The 23288-nt window shown below is 35.9% G+C and overlaps 1 protein-coding gene across 1 annotated transcript in view; it reads left to right on the top strand.

The window, feature by feature from the left end:
• sema3aa (sema domain, immunoglobulin domain (Ig), short basic domain, secreted, (semaphorin) 3Aa) overlaps positions 1–23288 on the top strand; it is a 52795-nt gene that overhangs the window by 6745 nt on the left and 22762 nt on the right. Inside the window, 2 exon segments of the mRNA XM_056455874.1 lie at positions 15800–15960; positions 18522–18584. Coding sequence (XP_056311849.1) covers positions 15800–15960; positions 18522–18584 — 224 coding nt within the window.

The following is a 23288-nucleotide window of genomic DNA, read 5'->3' as shown; positions in this document are numbered from 1 at the left end:
TGAGAATGGAGGCAGGCTTAGATAATTAGACACCTGGCCATGGTGATGGAGCTGTGTGTGTGTGTGTGTGTGTGTGTGTGTGTGTGTGTGTGTGTGTGTGTGTGTGTGTGTGTGTGTGTGTGTGTGTGTGTGTGTGTGTGTGTGTGTGTCTGTGTGTGTGTGTGTGTGTGTGTGTGTGTGTAATGGACAGACACCGTCCACAGGTGCTTGATGGCTCTTTTGATGCTCTGCAGTATGACAGATCGCTGTTCACACCCACACAGAGTCTGAGTGTTAAAACGAGAGCGGAAAGGCTGGAGGAAGAGTGGCGAAGAGGGAAGAGAGAGCGGCTGCTTTAATGAAGGCGGTGGGCAGACAGTAGTTGGCCAGGAGAGGATAGTCGTTAAGTGAAGTGTCATTCATTCTCACTCCCCCCCTGTGAATGCAGCATAGTAATTAAGCCAAATAAACGCGCAGACATGCTCTCCAGAGACCCGGCCAGTGCTGAGAACAGGGGATCGCTTTCTCGCAAGCAGATTTATCAGGAGTTGCACACAGAGTTTGCAATTCAGGGGAGGCCAGTCGTACAATCCCAGACAGAAAGATTCATCTTAGTTGTTAAGTGATAGATTTCCCCCTGCCTGTAATTATACCAGCGCTATACATCTCCTCTCTATTCCCCTCAAACTGCCAGTGGTGAAAATCACTCTTGTCAGGGCTATCAGCAAGCCGCTCATCTGTTTGGCTTGTGGGATCTAGGAACTTTTCGGATCTCAGACTTGTGGTTACGAGCTTGTGAATTCACACTGTAGGATTAGTGGCGGGTTACAAGGTCCATGTGTGCCCAAAACCCCGCATAAATACCAGCTGAGGTGGTCTCGGTGCATATGAATACACTGCCCCCTGCAGGTGGCAACATGCGGGCGCTGGATGTAATTGGGGGGTCCCTTTGTAAAAAAAAAAACAAAAAAAAGAGGTCATCCTGCTGTCAGGCCCTGGTAAAACGGCGCATCGGGATTGCAAAGTGCTTGTGAAACAACCTGATAATTACCCACTGCGGCGTAATTACCAGGCTTCCCATTTCATTACCCAGCCCCACACAGCCTCCTGGGATTGATTGGGATGGGCGACACTGGGACGACCAGAGACTGCGAGTCGTCGGAATTCAGCCTAAATCTTCCGAAATAGACACTGCGCGCCCGACCGCACTGGACGCAGACTGAAGGCATCCTATAATAGCGGGCTGTTCGCTGGCTGCCGGGTGAAGTGCGAGCTGGAGGCGGGCCAGCTCTTTGGGCTGGATGGGAATGATTATATGGAGAGGCTGGGAATGATGCTCTGCTTTCTCCTTTCTCTCACGGCCTCATCTGCATCCGTCTCTTGGCTGTCTCTTTTCAGCCTCTTCACCAGAAGGAGATCCCTCTCCTTTTCTTTCTCTTTCGTTTTTTTTTTTTTTGTACATGATGAAGCTACTTTAAAGTGTAGTTTGTTAAGGTACAGACTACTTTAGGTGGATATGTTACTGTTAAACTGTTGATTCTGATTAATTATTGTTGTATTATTATTATTATTATTATTATTATTATAAAATATATAATCTGTGTAACTATATTCTATACAAGCAGTTAAACTGTTGATTATGATTAATTATTGTTGTATTATTATTATTAATTATTATTATTATTATAAAAAATATATAAAATGTGTAACTATATTCTATATAAGTGGTTAAACTGTTGATTATGATTAATTATTGTTGTATTATTATTTATATTATTATTATTAATAATAATTATTATTATTATTATAAAAATATATAATCTGAATCTATAACTATCTATAACTATATTCTTTATAATTTTATATTTTAATCATTTTGCCCTATTTAAAATTGCTTTCTTAGCATATATTATATTATATTATATTATATTATATTATATTATATTATATTATATTATATTATATTATATTATATTATATTATATTATATTATATTATATTATATTATTACTTCAATTGACACCACATTCCATTAAAAAAACCAGAGAAATAACTTTTATTTACTTTAATAAAGGACAGATCTGAAACCTGAAATCAGATTTGAAACGCTGCGATTAGCTAATCGCAAGAGGCTGCAATATGAAATATATTTGTATTATTTGATATCCCCTGCCCAGAGCAAATGCACGACTGCCGTCTATCTATAATAGTCTTACTAGCCAATTGAGTGGGCATAATTAAATGATGAGTGTCTTGCTAAAAAGTCAACTGAAAGTATTGCCAGTGACACTCAATCTAATAGCAAGCAACAGCAAAGTACAATTTCAGTAGTTTCAGCCATGTTAGTTTGAGTGTTCTGTATTTTTTATATATATATATATATATATATATATATATATATATATATATATATATATATATATATATATATATATATATATATATATATATATTTTGTTTGTATAATAAGCTACACTCCATCAGTCTCCCTAATCTGAGTTCAATTTGTTTACAGGAAGGTAATGTAATTTTGTTTGTGCTTACTGTTTTCTCTAGAGAAAAATGAGTGTTTAATTTATGAATATTTAAAAATAAATTTGAAGAAATGTTTTAGTATGTTAATATCTTTTCAGTTCCTTTTTTTAACTAACACTCACTGCATTTTAGCAGTAAGAAGCTACGATACAGATTATTGAGCTGAAGCTTGACTACAAAATTAAATCACAAATCAAATCAACATCGCTAATAGATATTTTCCCCAAATCCCAGAGCCCTATTCTGGTGTTTTTGTTGTGTTCTAGGTATTAGTAGCTTATTCCTGTTAAAGTTGCTGTCTCTAACTATGATCCTGTGTGTTTTTCTTGTATAGCTCATGTTCTTTCTCACTGTGTTTTGCTCTTTTTCTTCTATCCAGGACTTGAAGGTCACCTGAAGACTTTCTGTTGCATGAATGATTTACTCTGTGGTTGTGGAAGATGCTTGTCCTTACTGACCTTTTTTTTTCTTCATACCACGTCCTGTTGTGTTCAGTCTTGTGTGGACGGCCTTCTGTTTGCCCTGTTAGATCTTCAACTGCTTTAATGACTCTCAGCACCCACTTGGCTCAGGGATTTACACATTTAGCTCCCTCTTCATAAGATTTATTAATAAGATGTGTGGTTGAATGTTCAGATACAGTGTGTGTGCATGTGTGTGTGTGTGTGTGTGCGTGTGTGCGTGTGTGTGTGTGTGTGTGTGTTTACACCTGTGTGTCATATGTTGTGTATTAGGTTTCTGAGTACAGCATTGAGGAAGTGGTGCACCTGTTATTTAGTTTCAGTGATGTCCTTAGACAAGCACTTCTAGACGAGTCAGATTACGTACGACTTAAATAAGTAGCTGTGGGAAATAGCGTGTGCATTTTTTGCTTGTCATTGCTCCAGACAAAAGAGGTAAGGTAGTATTACAGTACCTCCACAAATAAAAAGTCCTACTTGTTAAAACCAAATTCCAAATTAAAAAGATGTAGATCAGAAGGATTTTTAATTTAATTTAATTTAATTTAATTTAATTTAATTTAATTTAATTTAATTTAATTTAATTTAATTTAATTTAATTTAATTTAATTTAATTTAATTTAATTTAATTTAATTTAATTTAATTTAATTTATTAATTTTTATTCATTTTCCTTTGGCTTAGTCCCTTATTTATCAGGGGTCATCACAGCTGTTCATTAAATTTAATTAATTTAATTTATTTTTATTTTATTTTATTTTATTTTATTTTATTTTATTTTATTTTATTTTATTTTATTTTATTTTATTTTATTTTATTTTATTTTATTTTATTTTCCTTTGGCTTAGTCCCTTATATCAGGGGTTGCCACAGCGGAATTAACCGCCTTTATTTATTTTATTTATTTATTTATTTATTTTATTATTAATAATTAGAATTTTTCATTTAATGTAATGTAGTTTTATTTTATTTATTAAAATTTATACATTTTAATTTTTTTCCAATTTAATGCAGTTTGTCTAATCTGTACCGCATTTAAAGGGATAGTTCACCCCAATATTAAAAATTCCTAACTATTTTCCTCCTCCAGTTTCCCCCCTCCAAACTATTATGAGTTTCCTTTTCTGTTGAACACAACAGAATGATATATTTTGAAGAATGTAAGAAACCAGTAACCATTGACTGAGTTTTAAAATCAACTCCTGTGGAAGTCAATTGTTACCATTTTTCCAACATTACAAAAGAATGTTCAGTTAATTTTTCAGTTCAGTTATTGTATTTCACAGAAATAGTTTTTGGTTACTTTAGATTCTGAACTAATAATTAAATAAAATGACTCGCTGAATGATTCACTTACCAAGTCTGATTAAAACAAGCAAAATCATACACACATTAGTGTTTTATTATAATTATATGAAGTGACTTATTATCAAGATCAGGTTTATAACGGTCAATTCTTTTTCATCAGACATCATGGCTCAAGCTGTGTTGTTCATTATTCTGAGAAAGAATTTTAATAAGATGTTTTATTATTTTTAATAAGCAAACATATCGCTTTATTGTCATTACTTCAGATTGCATTTTGACACATTTTGGTTTCATTTAAGACCATTTAAACATCTCAGCAGGCGTCAAACGTCACACAGATGTAAAATTGACTCCAACATCAGAATAACTAACTTTGAAATTTGGTTGTATATGAAAATCGGGTTAATGTCAGAACCCAACGTCCGTTTGAGGTCAGACTCCAACATCAAGGTGGATTATTATGACATTATAACGTTAAGCTGATGTTGGACTTTTGTTATCTTAGGAGTATGTGCCAGTGTTTAATGCCAAAATGATGTTCGTTTGAAACACTGACTAGATGTTGAAATCTGGATAGTTAATGATACAACCTAAATTTCACTTAAGATCAATGTCAAGTGATGTTAGACCTTGACGTTGTATGGTTGTCATATCATGGCGTTAAAACTATGTTGGATTTTAGTTAGTTAATGCCACCGCCTAAAACCCACCAAATATCAATGCTATCTGTCAGCTGACGTCAGTATTAGACAGCAAATTGACATAAAATTTTGGTCACCTGACATCGCAATCAAAATAGAACTAAAGCTCAACGTCATATGACATCGTGTGCCTGCCGGGATGGTTCTTTAGTAGATGATTCTTAGTCAGAAGCCTTACTTGTAAAGTCAGTATAGTAAATGCTGAAAGTTGAGAGTTGAATTGAATTTAAAGATCCATACCAATGTACATGTAGTTATCTTTCAGCACTTTATGCATTCAGTCTTGTCAGACTCCTTTCTGGGCTGTTATTTGAATGGCACATCTCTGTGGCTGTCAGCGGTGCTCTCTGTTTTGTGTGTCATCTGGAGCAGTGGAGAGTGGATTGTGCTTTCGCTGCACAGTCTGTGGCCGCGGGCCAGTTTTAAACAGACTCTGCGGTTCACCCGTCATGTCGCGAGCAGATTCAGGGGTAATTAAACGGTTCCACATACTCTTCCCTCTCTCTGCGGATCAGGGCAACAGAGGAATCTCGTGCGGTCACGCGCAAATATTGTATTGCAGTCTACAACCAACAGCTAGGATGCTGGATTTTTAGTGGTGTGCAGAACAGAGAAAAACATAACATGCAGAAATGTCACACCACTGACAACATGATATTTACATTTTTGGCACTACATGCTTATGTTTTAAGCCCAAAATTCATTCAGTTTAATTAGACCTCTTGTATTTTGGAGGAGTTTCTTTTTATAAATTATAGTCAAGGGAACATTTTAAAAGGCATAGTACACTAAAAATAGAAAATCACTTTGTTTCTCAAAAAAATAGTTTTACTTTTGTGGGAAAAATTTAAAATATAAATGAAAGATTTTAGTCACCAACCAGGTTATAAAAGCAATCAATGTGATTTACACATGCACACTAGAAAGAGTCATCCTCATCCAGTTTCTGAACCTTTTAAAGATTTGTTGTTATGTTTTAATCCATTCCCATTAGTTTTTTTTCCATATTCAGTAGTTGTTTTTTTCCCATCTCTTTTTTGCAACATAGGTTCATTCTGAAAACGTAGCCCTATATACGTTTCTAGAGATCGCGAATTATGTAACCAGAAGTATGTATTGCTGTATTCCATCTTTAAAATAAACGCTACAGGGTGGTATGATGTTGTTCCTTTTCTCGCTTACCAGCTGACCGCATACAGTACCTCCATATGGACAGGTTTCCCACTGTTACCTGTTTGTCCAGTTAGCTTGTCATTTACTTGAGACACAGAGAGGAGTTGACCCTGACGATGGGGTTCGAGTTTGGCGAAGAAAGTCTGCTTCCAGCAAGCAGGTAAAACAAAAACAAAAGGCAAATAATTAAATAAGAAATTAAATAATTGTGAGAATGTGGTAAATTCTGAAAACGTGGTAAAAATCAGGCTTTTCTTTTTCTAGATTGCCTTTAAAACACTGTCAGATGGGTTTAGGGAAGGCGGTGATCGGGTTAATAGGTGCTTTTGAAATCTTTTTGAAATCAGCTGGGTTTAGGGTAGGGTGTGGGTGGGGATATCGGTCAGTCCATCAGTCAGACAGTCATCTGTGGCCTCTGGTGTATTTACTCGAGAACAGCAGGCGTGAATGGCACTTGCGAGAGGAATGCTTTTTTGTGTGACATTTTCTGGTAAAAAAAAAGTGCACGCTCTTAAGATGCACCATTTTTATTGAGTTGATGGTTCTTCAAAAGTTATTTTTGATAGAATTTTTTTTTCTTCTGTGACATTGCTGTGAAATCTGTTTTTTGGCAACCTTTATGTAAAAGAACAAAATGCAAGCAGTCAGTGCTTTTTAAAACACTATTGGTTGGGTTTAGGAAAGGGGGAGGGTGGGTCAGTCGATCGGTCAGTCAGTCAGTAAGACAGCGGCCTCTGGTGGATTTATGTGAGAACAGCAGGCGTGAATGCCATTCACAAGAGAAATTTGAGATCTGAAAAATCTTACACAGAGGCCTCTGGTGGATTCGCGAAAACAAAAACTGCAAAAAAACGTAGCTCCTGGGACGTATTTTGCTCTCTCCAGAAATGTATATGTAATCAGAGTCTGGGTTGAACAGTTCATTTGTATAATTAGCACTTCCAGTGTGTACTGCCTCTTCCTTTTGATTTGCTGAATGTCTCTCCAATTGCTTTGAACAAAAATATCTGCCAAATGACTAAATGTAAATGTACTGTACCTATATTGTGCAGTCAAAAAACTGGTTTGATAACAAAGTCTGTGACAAACTGCAGACAAACCCTCACATGTTAAACTCACACGTGCTGTTAAACCCTGTGACTGGATCTTTAAATTGGAGAATGGTTAAATCATTCAGACAGTTTTTGTGAATCGAATCCGCTTGACCAAGAACATAAAACAATTGGACGCTACTTCTTTCGCATGAACAAGCCGAGCAGAGCATGGCAAGATCTTTTAATGAATAACGACTTACATTTGAGGCTATTCATCATGCAAAACTGACACATGACTTCATAAGCCTTTAGGATTTTGTGTAGGAGTCACCTTTTGAGACGTTTTATGGTCATTTTTGAGACTGACATTTCCAGACCTCATTCACACATAAAAAAAGAGTCGCCAGGAAATTCAGACGAGTTTCAAAGGACATTAGGTTAAGTAAATAATGACACAATTTTCATTTCTGGGTAATTTATTACTTTAAGCTAAACAAATTCTTCTTAGTAATTGCCACATGTGTCGTGCAAAAAAAAAAAAAAAACAGACATCAGTCTTTTCCTCACCGTTTGGCTTTGTGAACAGAAACTTGAGCCAGTTGGCCATGACATAAATCAGCAGTTCCTACAGAGGCGTCTTTTATTAAAACTAATGTGCATAAAGAGATTTGACACAGTTATTATGTTTCCTGGTGGTTTCACTGGAATCAAATGTCGGCGCACGGGTGTCTCAGCAGCCCATCATTAGCTGTCAATCCAAAGAACTAAGCTCTTATAGGCTGAGATCCAGCACGGTTACTGAGGCAACTTAGCAAAACCTGTGACCGGTTGCATGCAAGAGCAAGTTAAAATGAAGCGAAACTACAGGCGTATTCATATCCCAGAGCTTAAAGCAACAGGCGAAAGAGCGTGTTAAGCAAATCTCTGTTTCTAAAATCTAGGTTCTCTCATGCACAAAACCGACAAGACCGAACCACACACTTAGCCTATTGAGAGAACAGAGAGAAGGAGAACGTTTGCCAAAACCGTGTCAGGATCCACGACGTGTGTTTTGAAGCACGCCATTGTTCTGGCTTAAATAAACAGGTAGCGCCCAAAACCATCTGCAGCACTCTTTCACATTTTATTCCTTCTTTCCTCACTTCGCCTGCTCTCCTGGGGTGGCTGGTAGCAGTGGCAGTGGCAGCAACATGCACATGCACATTTCCTCATCTCTCAGACACATGCGCACACCTACATTCAGAGATACAAATCTGTACACATTTTTGTCCTTTACACCATGAGTATTATTAGTTTTCCACTCATTTTGGTAAACCAACAAAGATTGGATCTCTATTAAAGGAACACCACACTTTTTTTTCAATCTGGTGTAATGTAGTTAAATGAGTGTACAGTAAAATGAGGGAATGAATTAGAAGTCATTCAACCACAAAATGGTGTAAATCAGTGGCAGGAACATGCACATACACATTTCCCCATCCCTCAAACACATGCGCATACATAGATTCAGAGATATAAATCATATTTTTCCTTTACACTATGTGTATTATTCGTTTTTGACTCATTTTTAACTGGTAAACCAGTAAAGATTGGATCTCTATTAAAGGAACACTACACTTGTTTCCTTCTGGCGTAATAATCAAGGAACTTTGCTGCTGTACAGTGCTTAATTTGTAAATGGCAAGGTCTCGGAACAGATCGGGGTAACAGATCCGTCATGTTACGAGTGGAGGGAGAGGTGATCAGATTTCAGAGGTTTGTTCCGGCACAGATTAACACTAGAACCGCCGGAGGTCGCCTTATACCTAAAATCACCAGTGCGGGTAAATTTTACCTAGCACAAATCATGTTTAGAAATCGCTAGAAAAGCAAACATACTATTTCACAGTTTTTCGCCACTGTTAACAAAAAGTGTCTAGACCAGGGGTGTCAAAACTCGGCCCTCGAGGGCCAGTGTCCTGCAGATTTAGATCCTACTTGCCTCAACACACCTGTGAGGATGTTTCTAGAAGGCCTAGTAGGAGCTTGATTAGCTAGCCCAGGTGTGTCTGATTGGGGTTGGAACAAAACTTTGCAGGTCACCAGCCCTCCAGGATCAAGTTTGAGCACCCCTGGTCTAGACTCATAAAATGATCACTTCAGGATAACAAGATTATTTTAGGAGAACACCACCAATAAAGTTCATGAGCATTCATGAGTAGGTTAAAGTATCTTAATTTGAGCCATCATACTCTGATGCATTACTTATTTATCCAGATTCTCCATCATTCATTGCATTTTGTGTTTTTAATAGCTCTACAAATCACCTTCTTTAAGGCTCATTTATTATAACCACTAATTCAGTGAATGAAATTGAAAGTAAAAGTCACCGGTGAGTAATTTCAAACATAAGCAGTGCATAAAAACAAGCATTTTTTATAGTGGGTAAATTTGACCCACGCTGGCGCTTATAGGTATAAATGTCCCACTTTTTAATCTATTTTTATCTAAACACTTTTTAATATCTGGGAATTGTAAATAAGATAATTTTAGTAAAAGTCAATGACTGGGAGGCTTGAATGCTTTATTGAAGGTCTGTTATGTACATTTGAAAAACAGTGATGAGTAAAATTGATCCCATAGCGGTTCTAGTGTTAAGCCCTGCTGCTGTACCATGGCTGCAGCAGGCGCAATGATATTATCCCATGCCTGAAAATAGCCCCCTTGTAACACTTCCAATGCAATCTGCACTAATATCATTGCGCCTGCTCTAGCCATGGTACAGCAGCAAAGTTCCTTGATTTATACATCAGAATGTGAGTATAGTTCCTAGTCATATTAGCCTAGAAAAGCAAGTTTAGGACACAATGTAAGTATACAAAGTTCCATGTGCACATTACCAAAATATTACCACAAAACATACAGTACATCATTTTTTAAATGCATCTCTCTCCCCGCTGGACTCATTTAATGACCTAATGGCCAACATAATAAAACAGATTCAATAAATTGTTTATAAAACAGCGTTATCATAGAGGTATAAACATGAAACGATCTAAGTTTCCTCAGTAAAACTAAAACAGTCGGTCATTTTTGAACAAGATGCTAATGGTCTAATCCGATTCCATAATCTATGCTAAGCTAAGCTAATAGTGCTCCTGCCAGATCAGTTAAACAGATTCAAAAGTGGTAAAACTAAACTAACTCCAGCGAAGTTGTAAAACCAGCCTATTTTCAGAAAATATAAGTGGATTGTTCATTTAAGTCATACAGAATGCATTGTGTTTTATGTACAAACAGTATGCATGCTTTCACTTTTACACCCATACATTTGGGTCTACAGTGACCTAGGACATCATTCACTTTGCTTGCCCTCATTCATTGTGTAAAATGAGACATCAACCTTCTTGGTGTTCCTCAATCTGTTCTTTATTTACTATAAAAATCTTTGTTTTCTAGTAAATTTTTATTTAAAAAAACATATATATGGGGTCACTAGGGACCCGAGCTACGTAATAGTGTAAGTTCTATTAAACCATTAAATATCTGATCACTCATGAAGAGCAATTCATCTTTATTCCTGTGCATTTTGGCTTTAAAGAATGACTAAACTGCTGAATTACAATGCTTATTTGCTATTACACTGCAATTTTGCTTTGTTTTTGTCCTAAACCATATGATGCAACACAATTCTCTTGTAATCAACAATATAGCAGTTGCTGGAAGCCACTTATAATAGTTTATAAAGTTTTCAATATCTCAGTTTCTCTTACAACAACCGATTGCCACTGCATTTCATTACATTTCTGGATTTTTATGCATTAACTTTATGATGAGTGGATGTGCTTATTGCTGCATCAAAAATGTGGGTAGTCTTCAGAGCCATAATAAAGCTGTGGAAAAAACTAGCATGCTATTTAACAAAACTCTGATTGTGTTGTCTGAAAGAAAGTCACATACAGCTAAAATGTCTAAAATATTGTTAATTTTAGGGTGAACTACTCCTTTAAACCTGCATTGCTGCTCAGCATATTTGAGAATGTGCTATAACCCCTAGCTCTGAGTTGTTAATAAATTGCTTTCTATTGGTAATCATAAATCTGTTGGAAACAAATGTGTATGGATGAAAACTGCAGTGTACTGCGGTTTATAAATCAAGTGATTGAAATACTTTTCTATAATAAATGAAGAGTTGACAGCACGCTTCTCAGTCTGCAGGACAGAGACAGAGACTTTAGTTAGGCTTCCTTCCTCATTTAAACTCACACTCCATTTACTCTAAGCTCCTATCCAGGTTGATGTATCCCCGGATAAAAAGTGTGTGTTTGTGTGTGATCACGGACCATATGACGGCTACCTTTTGTGATGGTCTTGCCAAGGAAGCATTTAAAAAAAAAAAGCCCATTATTCAGAGTTCACGCACCAGTCGCTCACTTTGAGCTGAGGGATAGTGAAACTGCCAGACACTGCCGTCAGATCTTGAGCCAGAATGGCAGAAGAGTGAGGCTTTGGAGAACTTTACCTAACAACATTAATACAGAGACTGGCAAGGAAAAGGAAGGCTAAGAATAAAAATATTTGGCAGATTCAGAGAAACAAAGACTGGATGAGTGAGAATAATGAGTCAGGGGAGAGAATAAGAGACAGTTGAGGTGTAGTCTCTTTCTAGGAAGTCCTCCTATGTTCTTTCAGGCCTCCCCTGGAGCCTGGCTTGAGAAAAGGACTGTGGCTTTCTTTTAGTTCCTAAATATGAACTTACTTCAATTGTTAATCTACAACGCAGAGTTGCAAATTAAATTAGTTATACTTTTCAGCTACTTTAGGTTGTTTAAAAGTTTTTTCTTTAGGTTGTTTAAAAGATTTTTCTACTAAAAGTGATTTTTCTCTATGTTTTGGGCTCTTGAAAGGATTAAAAATGGTACTTTGAGAAGCCTGACAGAAATATTAAAAAAAAATTTTTTCCTTTTTAATTTAGTTTTTTTTTTCCTGAATTTCTTTTTTTTTCTCTTTTTGTCCCACTTTACCCTGTATACAGTATAGCAGGGGTGTCCAAACTCGGTCCTGGATGGCTGGTGTCCTGGATAGTTTAGCTCCAACTTCTTTCAGCACACCTGCCTGGAAGTTTCTAATATACTTAGAAAGAGCTTGATTAGCTGATTCAGGTGTGTTTAATTGGGGTTGGAACAGAAATATGCAGGACACCGGCTCTCCAGCACCAAGTTTGGGCACCCCTGCAGTATATGATGTTAAAAACTGTTGTAAAAAATAATGTACACATAAGAAAACATTGACATCTCTGCAGCCTCTGTCTCCATCTTTGTTTATTCATTTCTTTGGCAAGCATTTTTTAAATCATTTGGTTTAATCGCCACCAATTTTGCTTGTAAATTAGTATTTGGCAATGCAACTTTTGATCACAGTATTCCTTCATTCATTTTCTTTTTGGCTTAGTCCCTTTATTAATCTGGGATCGCCACAGCGGAATGAACCACCTGATCACACTATATATAAAGATAAAATTGTTATTAATGAACCATTAACTAAGACTTTTATCTTAATAAACTACTAATTTGCTGCTAGTAGGTAGTAGTTGGGTTTTCGTATTGGTTAGGATTAGAGATGTAGAATAAGATCATCATTATAAGTACTTATAAACACCCAACATCTTAATAATATTCAGGTTATAAGCCATTAGTTAACAGTGGGCATTGGTACTAAAAATAAAGTGTGACTTTTTTTTATTACTTGATGTAATATCAAGTCATGCAAAGAAAATAAAAAATGCAATGATATACAATAAAACATTCAGAATCTTTGTGGCAATATCATCCAGCTTTATCAAAGTTAAAAAATAGTGTAGGGTAGTTTAATATTTTGGTAGAAAATAGATTCTTTGACGAATAGAAAATACATCAAAGGATTTATTATAAAAAATTATAATTTTATATAATGAAAAATGACTTTTGATCAACTTAATTGTATTCTTTATTAATTAAATAAAATATTTATTCATTTAAAACAATACTTCTCATTTCTTGAATAGTAAATTTCCATCATTGAATAGTAAAACAAGTTTGCTATGTTTCATTTTATATATACTTTATAGTACAGCAGATACTTTACTTGTGGTTGTGTGTCGAATTCCCTAAGTAAATCCCTTCCTGGTGACAGACGTACTTTTTCTCTCAGATGAAAGAGAACAAACTCAAGGATCTGACTCAGCCGGAGTCTGTCAGAACAGCCTGGCATCCATGATTATATCTGAATATTGCTTGTGATTGGTTAATAAAACTCTGGTGTTGAAATCAGAGACTGGACTGGAGACTGAACTGTGCCCGTCCATTGGGAATGCTGCTCAACATTTGATATGCAGTGTTATTGACACAGGCAAAGAAAAGGATGGTCTGTTTCCCCTTAACGATTTCCCCTCGCTCGCGTTCTCCCTCTCCCACAACCGCACAGATGTCCAGAATCTGAGCGAGGAGAAACGCAGATGGCTACTATAGGAGCGGATTGATCCGGGCTCTGGAGAGGAGCTGCAGTCTTCGCATGTCACTGTTGATTATGATTCGTGTGCGTGTTGCAGAAACGTTGCAGAAATGTTGACCTCACCCTCTCCCATGAGCAGCTGTTCTGGCCGGAGCTCTTTTCCAAACTCATTTCTCCCGTTCACCTCTTTCTTATCACTCTCACTTCATCTCCTTTCGCTCGGATTTTATTTTTCCCTTTTCTCTTTTTTTATATCCGACCTTGTTGCCTTGCTTGCTGGGAGAGTGACAATTTTGGCAGACTTTGTGTCTCAGGTCATTATATTTTTTCGCAGTGTCTGTCGAACAGATAGTTTCTTTGGCTGCGTCTGCCAGAACAACAGCAGTTTTGCTTGATTAGTTCTTCTTCTGACCTGGGTTCCTGGGATTCCAAATAAAGCGCTGCTAATTTGCTTGTGCAATCTAGCAAACTGCGTGTGGTCGTATTACGAGTGATTTAATCTGATTAATTGTGCAAATAAGGCTGACACACCCAGATTTAATGCAGGCTTTTAGAGCTAGTGCTGAAAGATGAAGTTGTTGGCAAACTATTGACTGTTTTTATGCATAAAAGCGCTAAATCAGACCCTCTGGCTTTATATATGAACTGTAGATAGAAATGCCTTTAAAATGTGCTGTGTATATACAGGTTTAATGGCTGCACTGTTAACAAGATCCTGTAGAATCTACAGTAACGCACTTGGAGCTGTTCACCAGTAACTTACTGTAGAACAATTACAGCAAAAACACTCTATTTACATTGACAGCACCATTGATCTTGCTGTATATGTATTTACAGAATTGTATGTTTATCTTTATTGTAAAATATACAGCATTTTTTACATACACAGTAGTATACTGCATAATTCTCCTACAGTTCATATTACAGTTAATTACTGTTAACTGTGTGTCTAAGAGCTCAGATCCAGTGCATGCATAGAAGTAAGCTTGCTTGGTTTGTACTTATGGCGCTGCGCATTGATGGATTCGCTCAGCAGTGAAAAACCAAACTGAACGGAACTAAACTGAATTTCAACTCAAAAAACTGGACTGACACAGTTTCAACTAGAGCTTTTTATTAGAACTTTTAAGTTAAGCTGCTTTGACACAATCTGCGTTGTAAAAGCACTATGGAAATAAACATGAATTTAATTTTATTTTATTTTATTTTATTTTATTTTATTTTATTTTATTTTATTTTATTTTATTTTATTTTATTTTATTTTATTTTATTTTATTTTTATTTTAAGTGTTGTTGTCAAGCCATGCCTTCCTTATATAAATAAGTGATTACATGGTTTAACCAATAATCTAGTTATGCTATGCTATGCTATGCTATGCTATGCTATGCTATGCTATGCTATGCTATGCTATGCTATGCTATGCTATGCTTGGAAAGATACAGTTGTGGTCCATTAAGCATTTCAGGAAATTGCAAGTAAATACGTTATCGGTGCTGTTTTTCAAATAACTTTTAAAAGTTTTATAAAAGTGTGAATAATGAGTTTATAAATTTCCAAAACTGCTAAATAATTAAATCATTTAGATCTTTATACTTTAAACCACTAGGATTTATCCATTTATCAGCCAAAAGTATTTTTTTAAATGAAAAATTTTATAATATATAAAAAAACAAAACATGCACAAAACTGTTTTATTACATAGATATTTAAATGTGTGCATAGTTTGTATCATATATACATATATTTTATATATATTTTATATCTACTTATTAATAAGGCTTTCTTCAATATATGCATGCCTGTGTGTATTTAATAAACATACACAAGACACACACTTAAATTATGTTAAAACAAACTTTAATTTTGGATGCAATTAATTTTTCCCAGTACTAATAAATATATCTGTTATGCTGAATAAATATGGATATAATAATTCCATCCAAATTAATTTAGAATAATAAAAGATGCTGTGTCTCAGTTTAATTTGTATGTAAAATCACTTTTCTAAGTTGTAATAAATGACTCCAGAATAGGATTTCACTCACTTGACCCATAAATAACATAAATGCCATTGTGGTACATACGTGTTGAACTTTCTGCGAACTTCATATTTGTCTTCTTTTCTTGTTCTCTCTTACAGAAATGCTGGAATCCAGTAATCTAGTGACTTTCACTGGTTTGGCAAACAGTTCAGGTTACGACACGTTCCTGATGGATGAGGAGAGAGGGAGATTACTGGTTGGAGCGGAGGATCACGTCTTCTCTTTTGACCTGGTCAACATCAATAGAGACGTCAAACAGGTGACACATAACATTAGAGCCGCATACACACACCGCAGCCCGATTTGGTTGTCAGTTTTTCTGCGCATAATCCTGTCCACTCCTGTTAACCAACCAATTTAACCCACTAATTTAAATTCAGGTAGTGATAGCAGTGTGTACAGAATCATTAATGCCAGAAATTACAAGGAACAAGGTAGATACTGACTCATTACTGTTGCAAGATCTTGGTTAAATCAATAAACACAATTTTAAGGTAAAATCCAAAGTCTTTATTGTAAAAATAAGCCACATACCAAAATATATGACCTGCTCCTGCTTACTTTGTTTCCTACATAAATTAAATTTATAAATATATTGCTTATAAAAAGTGGACATGGCAACACACAAAGGTCTGTTTTCTATGATGCATCCTTCCAAACATATAGTTAACACATTGCCCTTATTGATGGCTGTTCCATTAATATCCCCAAGCATGACGTGTTTGTTCACTAAATAAATGTTAGTAGACTTTAGAAAGCAAGAAAATTGCTATTGTTATCACTGTTTGGCTATTAGACACACACAAAATGATAATTTTTTAAACTTAATCCTAATTTATTGAAGTTTTACACTGTGTGCATGGCCTAAATCACCTTGAATCATTACAGTTTATTCATTTCAACCCCAATTTTTTTAGCTATTAATCATAAATCAATCATAGTTGATAAATCTTCCAAAAACAGCTTGCCAGGTTGCTAAATAAATGGTTTGACTTAAGCCTTTTTAAAGTGAGCTTGCATTCAGCTTGGTATGGAAATGCCATTTTTCATGATCCAGTCAAACTCCACCTGTGCTTCCCACACGTAGACTTTACTTGGGCGGGCCGCCCAGGTATATTAAGGCCGCCCAAGAATATTTGGTGACACATTTTTTCTTACTATTATTATCATCCTTTTACACTTTCTTTGTATCTGCCCAAGATAACCAAACATGATCGATTAACCAGTGGGAAATCCAACACTATCTTAAGGCAATTCGTAGAAAATACCATACACGTTTTGTAGCTACTGCTCGTTGTGTATGTGCCAACTGTGAACACTCCCACAGACAATCTCACCCTGAGAGATGCGTCTTTTGGGGACTTAACAAATGCTGGGGTTTCTAAATCTTCTAAAATGTCTGGCTTTTGCTTTCGCTTTCTAAAGATGTTGTTAATTGTATCTGCGAGAGTAATATTCAATAATTCATTCTTTAATCTAAACAACTCAGAAAAACTTTACTGTAAACTTGAAGAGAACAAAATGACGTCTAAACTGGCTGCAAAATATATGTACACCATCGTTAATCAACTCATTTGACTTATTTAAATAATCGACACTTTTTATTCTTGTTATTATTATATTTTTTAGAGATATTGTCTGTTATTATTCCTTTTTTCTGTCATTTAATTCTCTTTTGCTGAATATTTTAATTTGATGACATTAATATATTGCATATTTTATACATAACATCTAAAATGCTTTGTCAGTAGGTCTACAAAAAATCGCATGCCAATAAAGCAACCTGAACTTTTACTAACCTATTAAAACGAAACAGCACAACAGGATCATAATAAATCAAAATATTGTTTAAAAATCACATTATTTTTTTTGTCTGTCGCATGTAGGATGTGCCATGGTACATTTTAAACCTGTGGGAAGGACTGTCCACCCTGCATTTTTCTTTTCCTCTTTGAATGTCTTCCTTCACCTGAAATACATCACATTTGAGCAGTAAAATAGTTCGCAAAAAGTAATTCCCGCCGTTACTCTCTGTCCACATTTAGCAAGCGAGTCGGTGAGGGATTTTATGGATCGTGTCAAAGAAACCCGAGGTCATCAGAGACGTCCATCTCGCTCTTATTAGCCGCTCAACCCAGATCTGCAGTCACTTTCTCCTTCTTTCCATCTGTCCATTTGATCTCTGCGTGCCTTCCTCTGTTTTTCATTCCCAGATCGTATCTGCAGCGTAATGCTTCTCTTTTTCTTTCTCTCTCTGAATCGTTTTTCTTTCTCTCTCTCTCTCTCTCTCTCTCTCTCTCTCTCTCTCTCTCTCTCTCTCTGGATTCTATTACTATGATTTCCTCCTTTCTGCTTGTTCTTTTATTCTTTCTTTGTCCTGGGGGCTGCGGACCATTTGCTTTATATTCAATCCCCGGAAGGGTTAAAGCTGGCTTTATTGAACTCTCACACAAACACGAGGACTTCAGCAATGCCATCGTTTAAAGATAAGAACATGGCAAATTATTGTAATTAACCAAATTACTTTTGCAGACAGATTACCTTAGCAGATCTTTGAGGAAGATAACACAGAATAAAAAACCTTTTTGTGTGTGCAGCCTGGTGTGTATGTGTGATTAGATGGAATGGTAGTTTTTTTTTTTTTTTTTTATCCTCCGTCTTCATCGTCGTCACAGATGGAGGTGGCAGAAGGACGGCAGGCAGCAGTCGTTGATTATTTTACAGCCAGGTTTCATGCCGAGTGCCTTAGTCAGTCATTTGCAGTTCATTGTGCTCGCTCCACACACATTCTCACACCTTCTCTCTTTCGCTGTTTTATAGATCGCCTGGCCCGCCACACCTTCCAAACGCGATGAATGCAAGTGGGCTGGAAAAGACCTCAGGGTAAGTGTGGCGCGACGAGCAAACTTCTTTAGAAATGAAAACTACATCAAACTACAGTGCACGTTCAGTCATATTTAGGCTTCTCTTAAAGTACAATTCAAAAGTTTAGGGTCTGAAAGTGTGCTGGCTTTATTTATTTATTTATTCATTTATCTGTCTATCAAATAAACAGTGTACCTTTCGAAACTTCTATCCATCAAAGAATCCCAAAAAATTATTTTTAATATAATAATAGACTATTTCCAACATTGATGATAATGATAATGTTTATTAAGCACCAAATTTGCAGTTATTTCTGAATGATCACACACACCGGACACAATGTTTCCCTCATGGTTTCCAAGTATGTTTTTTGTATTGTTTCTGGTAAAAGCTAAATTGGCCGTAGTGTATGTGTGTGAATGAGAGTGTATAGATGTTTCCCAGTACTGGGTTGAGGCTGGAAGGGCATCCACTGAGTAAAAAATATGCTGGATAAGTTGGCGGTTCATTCCGCTGTGTTGACCACTGATAAATAAAAGGACTAAGGCGAAGGTAAATGAATGAATGAATGAATGAATGTTACTGATTATGTTCACCTGTGTCTTGTTTGGTTTCTCATTTTTAATAAAATAGATGCAGCTTTACACGTCTGTAGTTGTGTGCGATATTTTGTGTTAAAAACATTTATAAAACCAAAACCATATTTTTATATTAATAGCAGTACATACATATACATATTCAAACAAACAAAGAAATATTTTACTTCAGTTAATGTAAAAAGTTGTGTACTCAACCTTTTTTCTACATGTTATGTTCACTTGTGTCTTGTTTGGATTCTTATTTTTAAGAAAATAGATGCATCTTTACGCATTTACAGTTGTGAGCATAAGATATATTTAAAATCTTACCAAACCCATATTTTTATACTTATAGCAGTGCATAAACATACATATTCAAATAATTAGACAAATATTTAACTTCAGGTTATGTGAAAATATATAAAAATAGTGTACTCAGTTTTTTTATACTTGTTACTGATTATGTTTACCTGTGTCTTGTTTGGTTTCTCATTCTCATTTTTTATAAAATAGATTCTTTATGCAGATTTACCCATTTGCAGTTGTGAGCGTGAGATATTTTCTATTAAAAATATTTGTAAAATCCATGTTTTTATACTTATAACAGTGCATAAATATACATATTCAAATAAATAAACAAATGTTTAATTTAGTTGGTGTAAAAATATGTCAATATGAGTTTTATCTAGGGTTATCTAGAACCACTGATCTGTAAAACCTCTATTAAGAACTTGTTTAATTTCCTAAACACCATAACATGAACACTTTTCTTATCACAAACCATTTTTCAGTTTTCAAGCTTCTATATACGCCTATGTGTTTCTCATGACCTGCATTACTGCCCGGGTGTTGCGTGTTCGCTTTGGCTTGATTGATTGCGTATTCTGTTAGCTGTGGAGTTTTGCTTGTGCACACGCTCTTCTGTTCCTCTTGAGAGTTTATATTCAGTGTTTGGCTCCAGCAACCCTTGGCCCTTGTGTACAACAGAAATGGTTTATTTATCAACCTGACTCTCGCCCCCTCTCTCTCTCTCTCTCTCTACGTGTGTGTTGTATCTGATGGTAATTTCACGGCTGGGTTGCTTCTGTGATGGGGGGCATAAGGGGAGTGGGATTATTACAGATAACTCACCAAAAGTACTTCTCAGTCGAACATCCTTAAATAAAGTCACCTGACTTTGAAATGAGGTGCAGGACGTGTTTGCCACATGCATGCTGAAAGTATCACAGCTCTTGGCAGTGGCCCGTGAAGGGTTATTTGCCGTTACATACACACAAATTCACCGGTTCACAATAATGGCGTTTGCGTGCTGTGAAAATGTTTGTTCTGGAGACGGAGTTGTTGAAAGCTGCTAGCGAGTGAGCGTGAATGCTTGATTAGAGTATTACCAGCGCATTTCCCTCTCCGCAACCATAAATCTCTTCATTTTCACATTTGGCTTGGCCAGACGAGGCAGAAACAAGCCCAGAACGACAGCTGGTACAACTGCCTCACTGCTCCGACTAAACTCTTGGTGTGTTTCATGTGAAATGAGGGTTAAACATCTATGCCACGCACTTCATAACTGCATTCATTCAAGTCTCAGCGTGATACATTTAAAATATGGCATTTACAATGAATTAGTGTGGCAGTGGTGAGTTAATGTGATGTCTAGAGATTAAATTACTTTGATATTACTTTAAACTTAGTCACTTTATTCATTTTGAAGGTATGTGGTAAAAGAAACATTATGAAATTGAAAATAGTCATATAAACCTTTCACCGGAAGCTGAAAAGCACTAGCTCTGCATATACGCCCATTTGAGTAAATATTTACTGTCTTCACAATGAGCCAGACTGATATAGAGTGAAAGTATGAGTATAGCATGAACACACTTTACTGGATTATATATCCTATATTATTTTTTTATTATGTTGTTTGGTGGTTATGTATAGGTTCATTGTTTATTGGTTGGTTTATGATTTATTTTCATTGTAGTTTTTAAAATAATATGTGTATATTTCTTTATACAATTATTTAGTAAACTCATGAATTTTGAGTTACACATTTTCATTATTAATTATGTACAATCCACTCGTATATGAGTGATCTTTCATAATTTACACAATAAATCATGAATAGCTGTATGACGTTTTTTTTTTTTTATAGCTACTTAATTTGATGGTGTATGAAATAAGGTTAATCACTGACACTGACTGGGGAAAAAAAACTGATTTATTTTCTGTCTGCCACTTTAACGTGGGTGAATTTAGCTGCACTAAAAAAAAAATCTGTGCATTCATTTTGACATTGACAAGCTCTATACTGTTATTATCTTTTCATGACTTCCCTCATGTGTGAATGAAATTAGCCGCTGCTGTGTTGTTAGTATTGTACATAATTACAGATGTGTCTAAAGCTTAATCTCCAACACTCTTCACTTATCTCATCTGAAAGGCTATCATATATCCCTCACTCTCATGAAGGTACACTCACTTTTCGGCTTCGGCCGCTTCTTTATGGTCCTTGAAGATAAAACAGCAGGGTTATATGTGTCTAATTACACAGTAGTTACACTGTAATTACAGTACACCACCCAGTTATTACAACTTGAGGTTTGTATACATAGTAAACTGCAAAGAGTGCCAGTTCAGCCACCTCTCTCTCACGTGAACGCCAGGCTTGGCTCTATCGAAGGCCTTAAAAACAATAACAGCCATAGGAAATTTTCAGTGCAGGAAGAAATGAATTTTATAGCACACAAGGAATGATTATGTTAGGAATACAGCTCGGAAAAGCCATTACACTGACACTAAAGTGCCTTTGTGTGGGTTGACCTCGCATATGTGTGAGGAAGCGATCTGATTGGCTGCTTGCAGGTGATGTAGGTCTCTGGCTTTACAAAAGCTGCCAGAAGATCTGTTGATGCAGAGCGCTATACAAGCATTTATTATCTGCTTTGAATAGCCTGTACAAACCAAACCGAACTGGACGTAATCGAGGGAAGCAGGCCTGCATTTATCTATTCTTCTGTTTGGCTTTCTTCACACACACATACTGTAAGTTAAAGTGTGTCCTTTTTGTGGTGGAAACACACACATAGATGGCAACACCCTTTCCTGTGCTTATAAATGACAACTTGCGTTCTGACGACACATATCGGCTTGAGACCATCAGTGTTTACACAGATGGACCTGCTTTATTTTCTCAATAGCTGTGGAAAGGTGTGTGCGTGTGCGCTTATAGGTGTGTGTTTGTGCCTGTGGTGTGTGTATAATGTGTTGGTTTATTATTGTTGAACCTGGCCCTCGCATATCTTGCAAATGAAAGGGAGTTAAAGAGCTTTCATTCACATGAAACAATTCACTCATCGGCTTTCGCCAACTCACTCAGACATGTGCTATACATTTAGCTTTCATCCAAGCCAGACACACACACACATACACACTGTTTCAGTGCTAATGAGAGTTGGCTGACAGGATATTGAGATGGATAAAACAGGTGGGATTGTCATCAGTCATCCGGCAGGAACTTTAATGATACTGAAAGCTTAAATATTAGGCTTGCGGAGAATTTAAATCTCTCGTTTTCCTATTTATTACATATCTCATGAGTATTTACATGCATTCTCGAATTTAGACGCACTATAATCTTTCATCGTGAATAATTGAAGTTAAATAGCTGCATTAGATGAGTTTTCCAAGAAAATGGGACAGATTCTTGCTGATTGTTGGGTCTTTTTTATTGGTTTTATTGCATTTTATCCCCATTCTAATGTTTAATAATCATATATTAAAGTTAGATGATGAGTTAGATGAGTTATACAGAGGAAGATAGTGTAAACGTGAGGAATTTGGATATTTACACACTTTTCCAAGTAAATGTGACAGATTCTTGCTGATTGTTGGGTCATTTTATAGGTTTTTTTGCATTTTATCTCCATTCAAACGTTTAGTAATCAGATTAAAGTTAGATGATGAGATAGATGAGTTATACAGTGGCCAAGACTCTGAATGTGAGGAATTTGGATATTTACACATTTTTCCAAGTAAATGTGACAGATTCTTGCTTATTGTTGGGTAATTTTTATAGGTTTTATTGCGTTTTATCCCCATTCAAATGTTTAGTAATCGTATTAAAGTTAGATGATGAGTTAGATGAGTT

The sequence above is a fragment of the Danio aesculapii genome, chromosome 4 (assembly GCF_903798145.1).
Source record: "Danio aesculapii chromosome 4, fDanAes4.1, whole genome shotgun sequence".
Classification (NCBI taxonomy): Eukaryota; Metazoa; Chordata; class Actinopteri; order Cypriniformes; family Danionidae; genus Danio; species Danio aesculapii.
Note: the sequence above shows the minus strand (reverse complement) of the source record. Positions and strands in the feature narration are given on the sequence as shown.